The sequence below is a fragment of the Benincasa hispida genome, chromosome 11 (assembly GCF_027475165.1).
Source record: "Benincasa hispida cultivar pf3 chromosome 11, pf3_genome.v1.1, whole genome shotgun sequence".
Taxonomy (NCBI): domain Eukaryota; kingdom Viridiplantae; phylum Streptophyta; class Magnoliopsida; order Cucurbitales; family Cucurbitaceae; genus Benincasa; species Benincasa hispida.
In genome coordinates, this window is record NC_143488.1 from 24,030,788 (window position 1) to 24,045,237 (window position 14,450).

At 31.1% G+C, this 14,450-nt stretch overlaps 1 protein-coding gene across 1 annotated transcript; it reads right to left on the minus strand.

Moving 5' to 3' along the window:
* Positions 1 to 2,347: 2,347 nt before the first annotated feature.
* On the minus strand, positions 2,348 to 9,512 carry CNGC4 (cyclic nucleotide-gated cation channel 4). The gene is made up of 6 exons (XM_090306551.1): positions 8,784 to 9,512; positions 5,676 to 5,891; positions 4,530 to 4,852; positions 4,271 to 4,379; positions 3,170 to 3,493; positions 2,348 to 3,020 (listed from the first exon to the last, which is right to left on the minus strand). Exons 1-6 carry the CDS (start codon positions 9,276 to 9,278, stop codon positions 2,505 to 2,507), a joined length of 1,983 nt encoding a protein of 660 aa, XP_090162677.1. The 5' UTR covers positions 9,279 to 9,512; the 3' UTR covers positions 2,348 to 2,504.
* Positions 9,513 to 14,450: the final 4,938 nt, after the last annotated feature.

Below are 14,450 nucleotides of genomic sequence, written 5' to 3' on the forward strand. Positions count from 1 at the left end.
AATGTATAGAAGTTAAATGTATGTGTTTAATTTACCAATTTTGTATATAGAAACTAAAACTAAACAATTATTTAATCAAATGTAAGAGAATAAGTAATGTAGTTATAATTAATTTAATTATTTAACTACTTAATATATTGTTATATTGATTAAGTATTTAATCACTTAAAAGATTAATAAATAAATATTGTTTAGAAAAATTTTCACAGATAGAAAAAATGTCAAACTATTTATTAAAAAAAAAACACTAATAGACACGGATTGACTTCATATACTTCTGTCTGTTTCTGATGGACACTGATAGAGTTCTATCAACCTCTATTAGTCTCTATCAAAGAAGATTAAATTTTATTATTTGGTGTAAATAATTTTTCTTATCTTTCTATTTTTTAAAATCCCCCTATTTTTTAATTAAACATCATTTAAATTATTTTATTTTTTAATAAAAAATAATTAAATATATATATATTAATTAGAATATTAATAATTAATAAAAAAAAATTTATATTGAATAGTTAAGATATCATAAAATATCAATGATAAACATATCAATTGAAAATTATTAAGTTTAGATAATACATTTATATTTAATAATTAATTAAATTTAATAGTAATAACTAATTGGTATTAATTTATTAATTAATCAGACTCATTCATATCCTAGGTATAAAAGCCCCCACAAGTATGGAGGGTATTAAAAAAACTTATGCCAAATGGGTTTTAAAGTTCTTTGGATAATAATATCCCGATTTTTAAAAAGTGAATTCCTGTGAAATAAACACAGATATTAAATGTCTGTCTGTCTGAAATCTTATGCCAATATATGTGAAACAAACAAACTCTTAGAGTGTTGTTCTTGACATGATTCATCTCTAGTGTGTCTATCCATCCTGTTGTAATCTTCGGTATCTCTTTTAAGTTTACTGAGGTCCTAAGCTCGTCCCCACAGACGACGCCAACCGTTGAAGGCAAAATATGGGCAAGAAGACTCACCTAACATTCACTTGCCTTTGACAATGAATTTATAACTTCGGGGAAGGAAGACCACCTGCAAGACAAGAAAAGGAAACATTAGTATGGTGTTTGCCATAGAACCTTCTATGCTGAAGTCAGTATTTAGCAAAGGGTCAAAGCAAGTTATAGATAGGGAAGAAGAATTTACCTTTGGGTGTGCCTATGACCCCCTATTTGTAGTGTGATGATTTTGGATTCCTAATCCCAAAGAGGAGTAGAAAAGGTAAAGGAGATTGATGTAGATTTGGGCCAACCAAGGGGAGTTAAACCATGGCCTTTGAGAAGCAAATCATTTGGGATGAAAAAAGGATCGCCTTGGTGATGGGTAAATTGGCCAAATGGCCCAATTCACTTTGTCCTCAATCGTGGGGCAAGTTGGGTCATTTGACCCAACCCGCCTTGGCCTCGATCTCCGAGGCTAAGGTGGGAAAGTTGGGTCAAATGGCCCACCTCACCTCGGCCTCAGTCGAGGAGGGCAGATTGAGCTATCTGGCCCAACACCTCTTCTTTTCTTCCTTCCTCGACTCATTGACTTGTTTCTTACACTCCTCTTGCTTCCCGAGCTCATGATTCTTGGTCTAAAAATGACTTATAATAATCTTATTTACATTAGCCCTTTATTTTTAATGAAATTTGAAGGGAGAATATCTTTTTGATCCCAAGATATTGGGTCTAATTATCATTTGGTCCCTAATTTTCAAAATATTACACTTTTAATTCTAAAGTTTTGAGTTTGATTTCAATTTAGTCTCTGGATTTTAAAATGTTATAGTTTCATCATTACGATTTGAGTTTTGTTTCAATTTTGTTCCTAGGTTTCAAGATTTATACTTTCAATTTTTTATTTTTCACTAAATAATTATTTCTAATATTTAGTGTTTTTATTTATTAATTTATTTAATTAAAGAATTAAAAGAATTATAATTAATTAAGTTTTACTATTTTCATCTCTATTAAAATTAAATTTTCACTTCACGTTATTTTATGTTAATTAATAGACATTAATATCAAAGACTATAAGTGGGTATTATATTTAGTGAAAATTTGAACTTAAAAGTATAAATTTTGAAACTTAGAGACAAAATTGAAACAAAATTCAAAACTTAACTGTAAGAAACAAAATTCAAATCTTAACAGTAAGACTATAACATTTTAAAACAAAAAGGCTAAATTGAAATTCAACTAAAAACTAAAAGTGTATCATTTTAAAAACTAGGGACCAAATGAAGAATTAGATCGAATCCAAAAATTTATTTTTCTAGAATTAAAATATAATAAGGTTAAATTAACCATTCACTTTCTATAAAATCTTCTATATATTAGTTTGTAACTATTTTTCATTAGAATTTGAATGTATATATAACTATAATAAAGAAATTTGAAGAATTGTCTCACAATATTCATCCCAATCTGTACAAACGAAACCCAAAGAAAAAGAAAATAAAAGAAAATCCAATCCAAAGTCAAGAAAATGCAAAACAGGGAATGGTTCAAAAATCAAAATGGTCTTGATTGGGCTTAGGAGAAGTAAGCAAGGCCGTATAGAGGCGAAGGCGATCCTCCCCCAAGGAAGAGCACCGTGAGAGCGGGCGGCGTGGCCGAATAAACGACAAGGACGTGAGGGTGAGACGGTGGCGGTATCGGCGCCAGGCGAGCTGAATAGCGACGGCGGCCCATGTGCGCCAGCCAGGGGAGTAGTAGCGGGCGCTGCGCTTGACCTTGTCATTGACGAAGGTGTAGCGGAAGTGCTGCGTTACGTACTTGACGTCCTCCGCCTCCAACCCGAATGCCTCCGTCGTCTCGAGTGTCACGAGAGTGCAGGAGGAGGGGGGGAGGCGCTCTATGAAGGGGCGGCGGAGACACCAAGATAGAAGCTCGTCACCGCTGAAGTTGCCTGGGCCTAACATGCAGCAGCTTTTTACGCCGTCCCGTAAGACTTGGCTGCTTTGGAGATGTCCTCGCACTACGAATAGCATTCTTTGTACTGGATCTCCTTCTCGAGTTATCTACACACACAATGCATTCAACTAACATTAACAAAAACTTACTTTTACTTCCCTTCCATAATTATTTACGTCTTGTTTAATTACTTGTTTTTCCTACTTCAATCCTAATGACGTATCAAAGGAAGGGAAGGGTTTTAGTTGAAACTCACAGTTTCGCCCTTGGTGAAGATGAGGGACTTGACACGATCACAAATGTTCTCAAGAACAAGATCATCCATATGTTGAAACAAAGGCACCTGCCTAACCAGATCCAAGCAAAGGTGATACTTTATATCTCGCCGCAGCCCTTCCGGTAGGTTTTTTATCATCTCGCACTCGTCCACACCCCGCATCGCAGCCCACCGCTGCCGCTCGTAGTTCCGAACACGCTGTCGGAACCCTTGTGGCAGCCGTCGCTTCCTCATCCACCACTCTAGGTTCCTCATCTTCAGCTGCATTCCTTGTTTCTTTGATGTTGTTGCATGTAGAAACACCTTCACGTATTTGTAAATTCATCTTCATTAAGACACATATACTACTCGAAGAATAATCCTAAATATAATTGAAAATTTAAGAAAATAACCACATAAAAATTTACGTGAACAATTCCTAAATCAAAGAAGATAATTAATATCCATATAAATCGATTAACTCCACCGAAAATCGGTTTACGAATTCAAAATCATGTTATTCATTTATCAAATAATGAAGATGGATTAACAACAATCAAAATAATTGATTTTTTAAAATTTAAAGAAAAAAAGCAAAAAAAGTTTGAGGTTTTAACAGATTATATGAAAAACTGAAAATGGTCTCAATTTTCTAAGAAAATTCATTGTTGGTATACTAAAATTTTAACCCTTGAATTTACTATCACAATTAATTTTTGGGTGGCATTTCAAGTTTCGAACCTAGTTTAATGAATAATATATTTATTATCATATATCACTCAACTTATACAATTATTCAACAAACAGAAAAAGAGAAAAAAAAATCATTAAATGATCAGTATGTTTTTTTTTATCTAATGAGTGAGTATTATGTCTATTAGTTATTTATCCTATTAAAACATATAGAGTAGATATATATTGACATATATCCTTATTTTGTCAGTTAATTTTAATATTTTGTGAGAATAATGACTTAGTTCAAAACAATTGAAGGCTCTTTGGACAAAATAAAACTTAAAAAAGATTAGGGATCAAATTATTAAAAATAAACCAAAATATTAGAAGGTAAAACATAGGTTAAAAAAAAAAGGAAGCTGTTACCTTAATATTTCCAATCAACATGGTGACCAATAGGAGTCCACTGGTGAGAACAATGATATTGAACACTACTTCGAGCCATTCAGTGGTGCTTTCCAAGTTCCCAAAGGTACTGTGTGCTCAAACATCATCCAATTTTACATATCAAAATAACTCAACTTTTTCACCAAATATATTATATTAAAAAAAAAAAATCTGCCATGTTGCATGCTGCAATTGGATTATTGAGTGGAAAAAAAAATAGGGGAAGGAGATGAGGTACCTAAGAGTCATGAGGCCCCAAAAGATGGGGAAAAGGATCTTCTCCAAGCGGCTTTGATTGACAACAAGCTGAACAGTCCATTTATAAGCTCCATAATCAAAGTTATCAGCAGTTTCCAAACACATGAATCTTGGTTGCCTGTTGTTTGCCCAATCAAATCTCCCTCTTTCTCTCCCCATTCCCATATTATTTTGTCCATAGAAGATTGGATCTTTGCATGACAACAATCTCACCCCACAGCTGTTGCCTCTTGCTCTGCATTGCTCTTTCAGGCATTTTGCTGCTCTTTGTACCCCCAATAGATACCAACATGCTCCTGCAGCCTGCATTCATACATTCTCTTTTTTTCAAACCTATATATGCTTTTGCCAATGAAAGTTACTTGAGCTTATTTTGTTTTCTTTTTATGCAAAGACTGCTTCAAGTATATAGTTTTCATAACACTAGCTCTATTACTGATCACTCTCATCTAAGATATCACTCACCCTATATATAACATTCGCAGCTCACACCCTTAAACTTATGCTTAGGATTTTGCCCACATATATTTATAACTGACTCTCTTGAATATTCTTTACCATTACATTTTTTTCTCTCATATTCTAGAGAGCATCTTCTAAAAGAGATTTTTCTAGAAAATCTTCTAATCTAAGAAGTACGGACACTTTAGTTTGACTAGCGTGTCTGTGTCTGACACTTGGACATGTATCAGATACTTGTTAGGATAATAGATGTATTAAACACTTATCGTACAAAGTCAAAATAGAACCAACATTTGTTAGATATGCATCAAACACTTGTTACATATACTAAATAGACACATATATGACTAAATTTTTTATAGTGAAATATATCAAACTAATTTTTTGACCCTATAAATGCATAAACTCATTGACTTTTGAATTTCATTCTTGTTCAAAAATGATATATTTTTTTTAAATAATATATGTTTTAACAAGTGTGTTCCCATTGTGTTCATATCCTAAATTTTTTAAAAAAGACATGTTATCGTATCGTATCATATCTGTATCTTGTATATATATCCATACTTTATGCTGCTAGAGAGTGGACTTTTATTTAGACTGAGCCCAAAAATTTATTACTCGAATCAAGTTTATATCTGAAGAAATTTGTGGATGAACTTACATGGGCAGCAACAAAGTAAGCAATGAGATTGAGAGCAATGCCCCACCAAACAGTGCCAAAGATGTAGCCAGACAAGTATTGGAGGCGCCGCAACAGGCAAACCGAATGGTAGAGTTTAGGCAAATATTGAAACAAAAATACTATTAATAATACTGTCATCACCAATGTCACTGATCCTTCTTTCATTATGCGAGGAATTACAACCCATAATACAACCTGCAAACAAAAATTAAGATTATGTTTACCTCGGAAAAAAAAAACTAATAAATGAATGGTAATCTAAAAGGTAGGTCCCAACAAATCACGTTTGTCATTATTTACATTATGTTCATGTTTGTATTGATATGTGGGGCCTATTGTCCAATCTGTAATCCAAAAACGCAAACTGATTGATGACCGAAGGGTGATCAGTCCATTTGCGTTTCAAAATTACGTTATCATCACCGTTAGTGTATAGTTACAGTATGAAGAATATAAAACTGTCACATTTACGGTACTATTATCGTTATCGTTTAGGATCAAGCTAAAGATGTCTACTGGGCATGGCAGTGATGGGGAAGTCTTCTCCGTCCCCATCCCCTATCCTAATCTCCATCACCGTGAAATTCTCCGTGGGAAAGAAGGCAAGAATTCTCTTAAATCACCAACTCACCCAAAAACTTAAACTAGTGAATAAAAGACAAATGTAATTGCAACAGATTCCCGTGGAAAATTTGAGAAAATTCTCTATTTATTTTAGCAAATTTTCTTGTTTTCAACCAAGTAAAATTTAAAAAAATTTTAATTCTTTAAATTGGCAAAAAAAAGATAGTATATTACGTAATAATATATTTAGAGTTGCATATACACACACGAGAAATATATATGGATTTTTCAAAAAAAAAAAATAATATATAATATATGTACAGAGGAGGAATATATAATGAAGTTTTTTATTTTTTTTGAAATATATATATATATACCGGGGGAGGAATGGTACGAAGTTTTTCATTTTTTTTAATATATATATACACACAAAAGGAATGGTTTGAATCCCATTTCCCGTCTTCGTTGGATGGGAGAAAAATCTCTTCACTTTCTCTCCCATTTCTCATTTAATTAAAAATTTTCTATTCCTATTGAATGGATCTTCGCAAGATTATTGGACATCTCTAGATCAAACGATAACAATAATAATAATAGTAGATGTGATAAATTCATAAATTTAAATAAACATGATAAAAAAATCCAATTACGATTATGGCCAATTACGATTGTCTATCATTTGAATTTTATTAGGATTATACCAATTTTCATTATAGATGGGTAAACGTAATCTAAATTAAAGATTTTTTAAGTTTCTTTTTCAAGTAATATTTGATAAATAATTTATGGAAATTATACAAATTAATTTATGAAAATTATACATATTTGATGCAGCTACTACTATTATTATTATAACAATTTTAATTTTTTTAAAAAAAAATTGAAGTTACTTTTTAAAAAGGAGATTATTCTTAAAATTATACAAAGTACCAATACTAAATTTGCAAAAATGAAACCAGTTTCAAAATGATAAAATTTTAACAAATATTTTATTTTCTTAAAAAAAGAGACAGTGACACAAAATTAGAATGATTATCCAACGGTTATCGATTTCTTCACATATTTTGAAATTAAAAGTATTGAAGTTATATTGGAAACAAAAATAGATCGAATCCCAATAGATTCCCGAATCAAAATAAAAAATAAAAAATAAGTTAGTAAAATATTAATGGCAAAAGAAAAAACAAAAGATGACTGGAAAAAGACCAAACGGGAAAATTCATAATTCTTGTCCTACACAAAAAGACATCCAAATTTCACATGTTCGTCTGCCCAAAATCAACAGTTTCGTAAACATCACATCGTATTATTCATGTACTCCAACAAAAAAAAAAAACACATTTATGTTCCAAATAATACAATTAGGCCACTTTTATGTTAAATCCCAATTATATTTAGAAAAACATATTTAGTGTAGCTTTATTTATATATATATATATATATATATATATATATATTTGGGAATCGAGAGTTGGGTTGAAAAGTATAGAAACGAAATGAGTTTAGTATTACAAATAAAATCATAAGACATTACGATGGTTGTTTAAGAAGTTTTATCTTTTTCAACAAATATAAAATGAAATAAAAAAATCATCAAACATGTGTCAAAAACATTTTCTGACAAGATCATAGATATTATTCAAATTTCAGAGCTCCATAAAAAGAATTTGGTATGAATCAAGACAGATGAGAGGAACAAATCCTTACATTTTTATTCTTTTGTTATTGTATTATTCATCCATCCCAATTCCCAAACCCAAAGGTTCAACTTAGGTTTCTAAATTTCTCTTCTTTTTTTTTTTTTTTTAAATTGTCCCATTCTAGATTATTTTATGCACATACATAATTCAAATTCATTTTATAGCCCTTAGGTTTTTTTTCAAAAAAAAAAAAATTAAACAAATTATTGTTATTATTATTATTTTACCTTGTTTCAAAATTTACGTCGAAATTTTGAAAATTAATAATTCTTTGAATTTTTTTTAAGAAAGAAATTATGAAGAGTAAACACAATTTTTGAAAGAAAAATACTTGGTGGATAAATTTATTTGAAATATTTTAATTCATTTTTTATATTTATGTGAAAGTGGGATTTATAAGAATAATGGGTGCATCTTAATATTGTTGTTCTTAAAAACTAAAATGAAAATAAAATGAAAATCAATAATCCAACTAAAAGCTTGGGGCATTTAATTTGGTAGTAGAAGTAGGAGTTGGGAAGATCTCCAACTCCTACTATGGGTCCAAGAGGATTCGTTAACTTCCGACTAAATAAATTCACTCTTTCGCTCCAAACGTAGCATTCTCTTTTAATGTTTAGTATGAAAAGCACACAATTTTTCAAAAAATTAAAAAACATATACTAAAGGGGATAATTTAGATGGAATTGAGGGCTAATATTTTATTAGAAACAAACGTCAAAACATCCCAAAAGATCATAGAATAGGAATTTTATAGATTAAAAAGAAGAATAAATGCATCATTCACATGCAAGTGAGTATAAGAAGAGAGAATTTAAAATACCTGAGGAAGAGGAAGAATAACAAAGAGATCAAAGAAGAAGCCTTTCTTGGACTTGAAATACCGGAGAGCGACGGCGCGTGGGGTGGCATCTCTGAAGCCTCTATTCTCCGCCATGGCATCGCTGCCAGGGGCGAAGGAGGACTTTGTAGCAGTCTTGAGCTGAAGCCAGATATTCCAAAGGTGCAAAGCGTCGGCCATGCAGCGGAGGACGGTGACGGTGATGGCCAACCACCCGTCGACAAAGACGCACATCCAGGGCTCGCTTATCGATAGCGTGTAGAGAAACAAAGGGTCGACGAACAGCCCCGCTGCGCAGACAAGGAGGAAAACCCGGTTCCATTCTCGGACCCATTTGGCTGTGGGGTCAAGAACCGAGCCAACTCCGTATAGGCTCCGGCAGAAGGCGGCGTCGTGGGAATGATCTTCTTCATCTTCATCTTCTTGTTGTTGTAAATAATGTTCTTCGTCGGATGTACTGTCGGAGGTGGTGGCCATGGATGAAGAGAGGGTTGTGGTTTGCAATGGAGAGACGTGTTGTGATTTGTTGTATGAGAGAATGTGAGTTTGGAGTGAAAGGGTAGGAAGTGACAAGTGAGAAGACGGAATTATTAGGGAGAGGGGAATGTTGTAAACTCAAGCCCAACACAGATTTCATCAATAGCCACAATTCGGGTCTCAATTTACCACCTTTATCCTAACCTCCAAAACCTTCCAACTTTTTTTTATTTTCTTTCATTTAACTCGATGCATAAATCCATTCAATTTTTTTCAGTTATGAATGTAAAATAGTAAAGTAGTAAACGAGGGTTTTGAAATAGTATTGATAGTAACTAATTGGAGGTTCTGAAATAGTATTTACGATAACAAGAGGTGGTTATTATAGTTTTAGGATAATTTTTGTCTCAAACGTCTCCTAAATGATTGGGGTACTCTGAGTGATCTCTTTTATTTTTGGAGAAATGTCTTTGTACTTGTTCTGTAAATATCAGGTTAAATATGTAACGCATTGAAATTACGAACCACGAGAAGCAATCTATTACTACTTATTTAATAATTGATCTATTCGATCAAAGTCTCTAAACTATCTATTTTTTCTCTTTTGAGTGTTGGTTTTGTGTGAGCTTTATTCATCATTATGAGCTTATCCTATTGTAAGTGCGATGAGTGTGAGAGGTGAAGAAATTAAAAGCACTCAAAATTTCGAATCACCATAATTTTTCTTTATTTTTCTACCTTCATCTATTTTAACATTCTTCTGCAATTGATTGATTGAATTTCTTTTTTTTTTTTTTTTTTTTGCTCGATCTATGTTAACATAACAAATTCAGTTAATTGAAATCAAAATCGAGCATTTTCTAATGTTTAGGATTTGATTGTCTAACAACTAATTGGTGTCACTTATCCCATAATTTCGAGGACACTATAACGTAATTTACCTTAAATTTTATTTTTGTCCTTTTACATTCTTAAATGTTTCATTTTATTTGTTTATAAACTTTGTTTCATTCTATTTCCAATATTTTGTCAACATTCTATTTTACCTCTTCTTAATTAGTTCAATTTTTTTTTATCAATTTGCATAAAAAACGATTATTAGACCCTCTATTCGAGAGGTTTGAGGTTCGAATTTTGTAACCCATAAGTTCATTGTTCCTGTTGAATGAGAAATTTTGAACCGATCACAAATTTTCACGTCATTTACTAAATTAATGACGAAATTCCAAATAATTGAATTCGAGACTAATTAGAAGTTGACATTTGTCCCAAATTAAAGTTGAAGATATAAATTGGCGAAGTTCGATGATGCCACATGTTTCCTAACAGTTGGATTGAATAAAATTACTTCGGTCTAACTTGATATTATTTTTTGGGCTAAAAGTCCAATTTAGTCCATAAATAGGCTTAATTTGACCAAAATGTCAAATAAGGCCCATGGACTGACCAAGTCCAAGCCCATGAAGTCCAGCAGAGAACTATATAAATAGAGGAGTTCTCCTCATCACCTAGCTTACAGTTTATAGTTTATTTTGAAAGCATCAAAATACTGTGTATTAGAGATTGAACTCACTTTCCATAAAATTAATACAAATACAAAGTTCAAGTTTTACGAAATAAATTTCTCTTGAAATCTCGTGTGAACAATTTCATCTTACTCCATAATGATTGAACTCACAAGAAATATTAATATTGAAAATAAATGTCTATAAAATGCCTCATAGTATTTATCCGCTAAAATTATGATAATTTAACCATTAAAGTTTGGCGTTTATCAATATTTGTTTTTGAAAAAAAAAATAAACAATCAATTTCAAGGCAAAATTCATTCTACTTTTATTTTTCAAGTTTATATTCCACTGCAAAAACTGTTCAAAAATCAAAATAGGATTTAAAATTATCAAGTTCATCTATAATTTTTTTTATTTTTATTTATTGAATTGAACAAAAACAAATTCATCTATAATTTTTCCTAGACAAAAAAAAAAAAAAAAAAAAATCATTTATAAGAAACAAATCAATAAAAACCCTAATGATATTGGCAATGCAAGTGACACTTGTCATGGGGATGGATGGGGATGGGATCAAACTCAGTACAGGATATTCTTTTTTTTTTTTTCATAATTCAAAATTATGCCCTCTTATTTGTCTTTTCATTCCAATAATTGAACTAAAACCATAGCGACTACATTACATTTTCAAAAAAAAAAAAACAATATTATTTTAATTATTAAAAAAAAATTAAAAATATAAAAATAAGAAAAACTATTTATACAAAATAACAAAATTTGAATTTTTTTTTTTTTTTATAGAGACCGATAGTAGTGTTATCAGTGATAGAAGCTAATAGAAATCTATTAATATTTATTAGTGATAGAAATTTATAGAAGTTTATTAAATACTGCTTTTATAAATAATTTGACTATTTTTTATATTTGTGAAAAATTCTCAAATAATTCCTTCCTCCCTTCAAATCTTCAGTGAATCGGAAAAATAATAATATACTTTATGTGTTCTTCAGCAGCACAAAACTATTTGGAGAAAAACAACACATTCATGGAAAAGGACTCGCCATTTTCTCAACAAAGAAAAAAAAATAGGTAAAGAAATAGTTATAAAGAAAACTTTAATTTTGACACTTCTAAAAGATATGACATTAATTTACTACGCTTATGCACGGTAAACTTTCTCAGGTCATGTTTACGTTAAGGGGAAGGTAATACGTCAATGATAATCTAAAAAATGGATCTCATTGGATTACTTTTAGTGTTATTTACTTGTGTTATATACCCATTCTGATATTTTAGGCCCACTTCAAAATTTATAATAAGAAAACACAATAATCTAATTGACAAGTAAAAGGTAATCAATTACATTATCATTATCGATAGTGTTACTTTTACAATATGAAAAGTATAAATCCATCACATTTACTGTTATCATTTGACCATAAACGATAATGGTAAATGTGACAGATTCATAATTCTAAGTAAATGTGATTAAGAGTAATCCAATTATATTTGCAATTCAAGTCCATGACAATTGAACCATCAATGAAATCTCATTCCGAATTATACCAATTTTCATTATAAATTAGTAAACATGGCCATATTTCAATTCCTAAAATATGTTGAATTATATATATATATATATGCATAATATATATAATCTCAAGTATTGTCATTAATTATCAATCTATTTTTAAACCAATCTTGTTAGATTCAACTAGGGTTGACAACGAGGTCAGAATGAGGTGAGGGGGATTCCTCATCTCCATCCCCGCGGAGGGTATTTCCCCCATCCCCGCTCCCATCCCCACCAGTTGAAGGCAGGGGTAGGGAAATGGGTCCTCGTAGAGACCTATCTCCATTGTTTATTATTATTATTATTATTATTATATAAACATTTGTAGATAATATATTTTTAGGGTATATATATAATTATATATTATATATATTTATTTGTAAAATTATATATATATATATATATTTAAAAAAATTATTGGGATCGGGGACGGGGACGAGGACGAGGCGGGATACCCTCTCCATCCCTGTCTCGGGACAGGCTAGAATCCCCGATTTAACCTCATCTCCCATCAAATCGGAGACTCTCCATCACGATTGAGGTAGGAATCCACAGAGATCCAATCCTACGAGAATTTTTGCTAACCCTAGATTCAACTTATAAATACATTCCTACTCATGTTGATTTATCTAGTAGGAATGTACGAAGACTGAAATTAAATAAACAAGAAACTTTATAGTCAAAATAGTAATTCAAACAGTGGTCATAGTATGTCCTTTATTCTTTTTTAAAGAAAAGCCAAGTAAATCCAAATAGACTCTAATAATTGATTTTTTTTATTCTTTAAAAAAAAAGGATGAGTAAGGTAGGGAAAAGGAATAGGTGTTGGTGATTTGGCTGTATTTTGCATACAAAGTTAAACAACACAGGTTCTCTGCAGTTTCCTTACTTTTTGTTTGTTTTTCCCTCACAGGAAAGAAGATATGCATCATAAGCCTAAGCCCATTTGTTTCATACTCATTCTCCCTCTTCTTTCTCTTTCTATATATATATATATAAAAGTATATATTATAAATGGTCATCATGATGCCTACTTGTCACTTTTACCACCATTTGATGATGATGCATAACTCATCAAACTAACAATGAAAAAAAAAAGTAATTTTTTGGTTTATTATAAGTTATAAGTGTTTCATATTAGTCATTTCAAAATATACCGATTTTTACCTTGAGATTTCAGTATTATTTCAATTTCGTCCATAGATTCTAATATTTACACTTCCAATTTCGATTTTTCACTAAATATTCATTATCAGTCTTTGGTGGTAATGTTTATTTGTTGAAAACGACAAGACCCTCATAACGACGAATTGTAAACGATCAAGCAAAAAGCTAAAACACTCGTTATAGGCTGAGTCGCAATGCTCGCTCTCTTTAAGACGTTTCGCGGCTACCCACTACTCGGAAAACGAAAATGGAAGAGTTAGGAGAGGAAAAGAGAACATAGGCCTTCAGTGAGCCTTAGAACGTGCACGGGAGGACTTTTCTTTTTTTTATTATTATTAGTATAAATAAAATTAATAATCACAGAACCCATATTGGTCTATCTCCTCACTCCCTCCAAAACATAACTATCCCTTGGGCCCAAACCCAAAACTCAAGATTGAAGTACGTGGCTTCAAAATCAAAATTTAACCAATGTGGGATTCTCCAACTAAAGGTTGGTTCCCTCTTATTTTTTAAAGTTAAATTTTCACCCAACATTATTAGTTAATTCAAAATAATTATGAAGTAAAATTTTGAATTTAATTTTAATAGTGATGAAACATAGTAAATTTTAGTTAGTTACACTAAAGATAGAAAGTTGATATTTAGTGAAAAATCAAATTTAAAACTGTAGATCTTGAAACTTAAGGATCAAATTGAAACAAAACTAAAATCTCAATGGTGAAATTGTAGCATTTTGAAACTTAGAGATTGAATTGAAACCGAACTCAAAACATAAGGACTAGAAGTGTGATATTTTGAAACATAGAGGATCAAATAGAAACTAGACCCAAAACTTATAGATGTATATTTTTTTTCCAAGTAAAAGCTGTGTTACAACTACACACTAAGTAATTGGTCATTTCCCAAAATATGATCAAA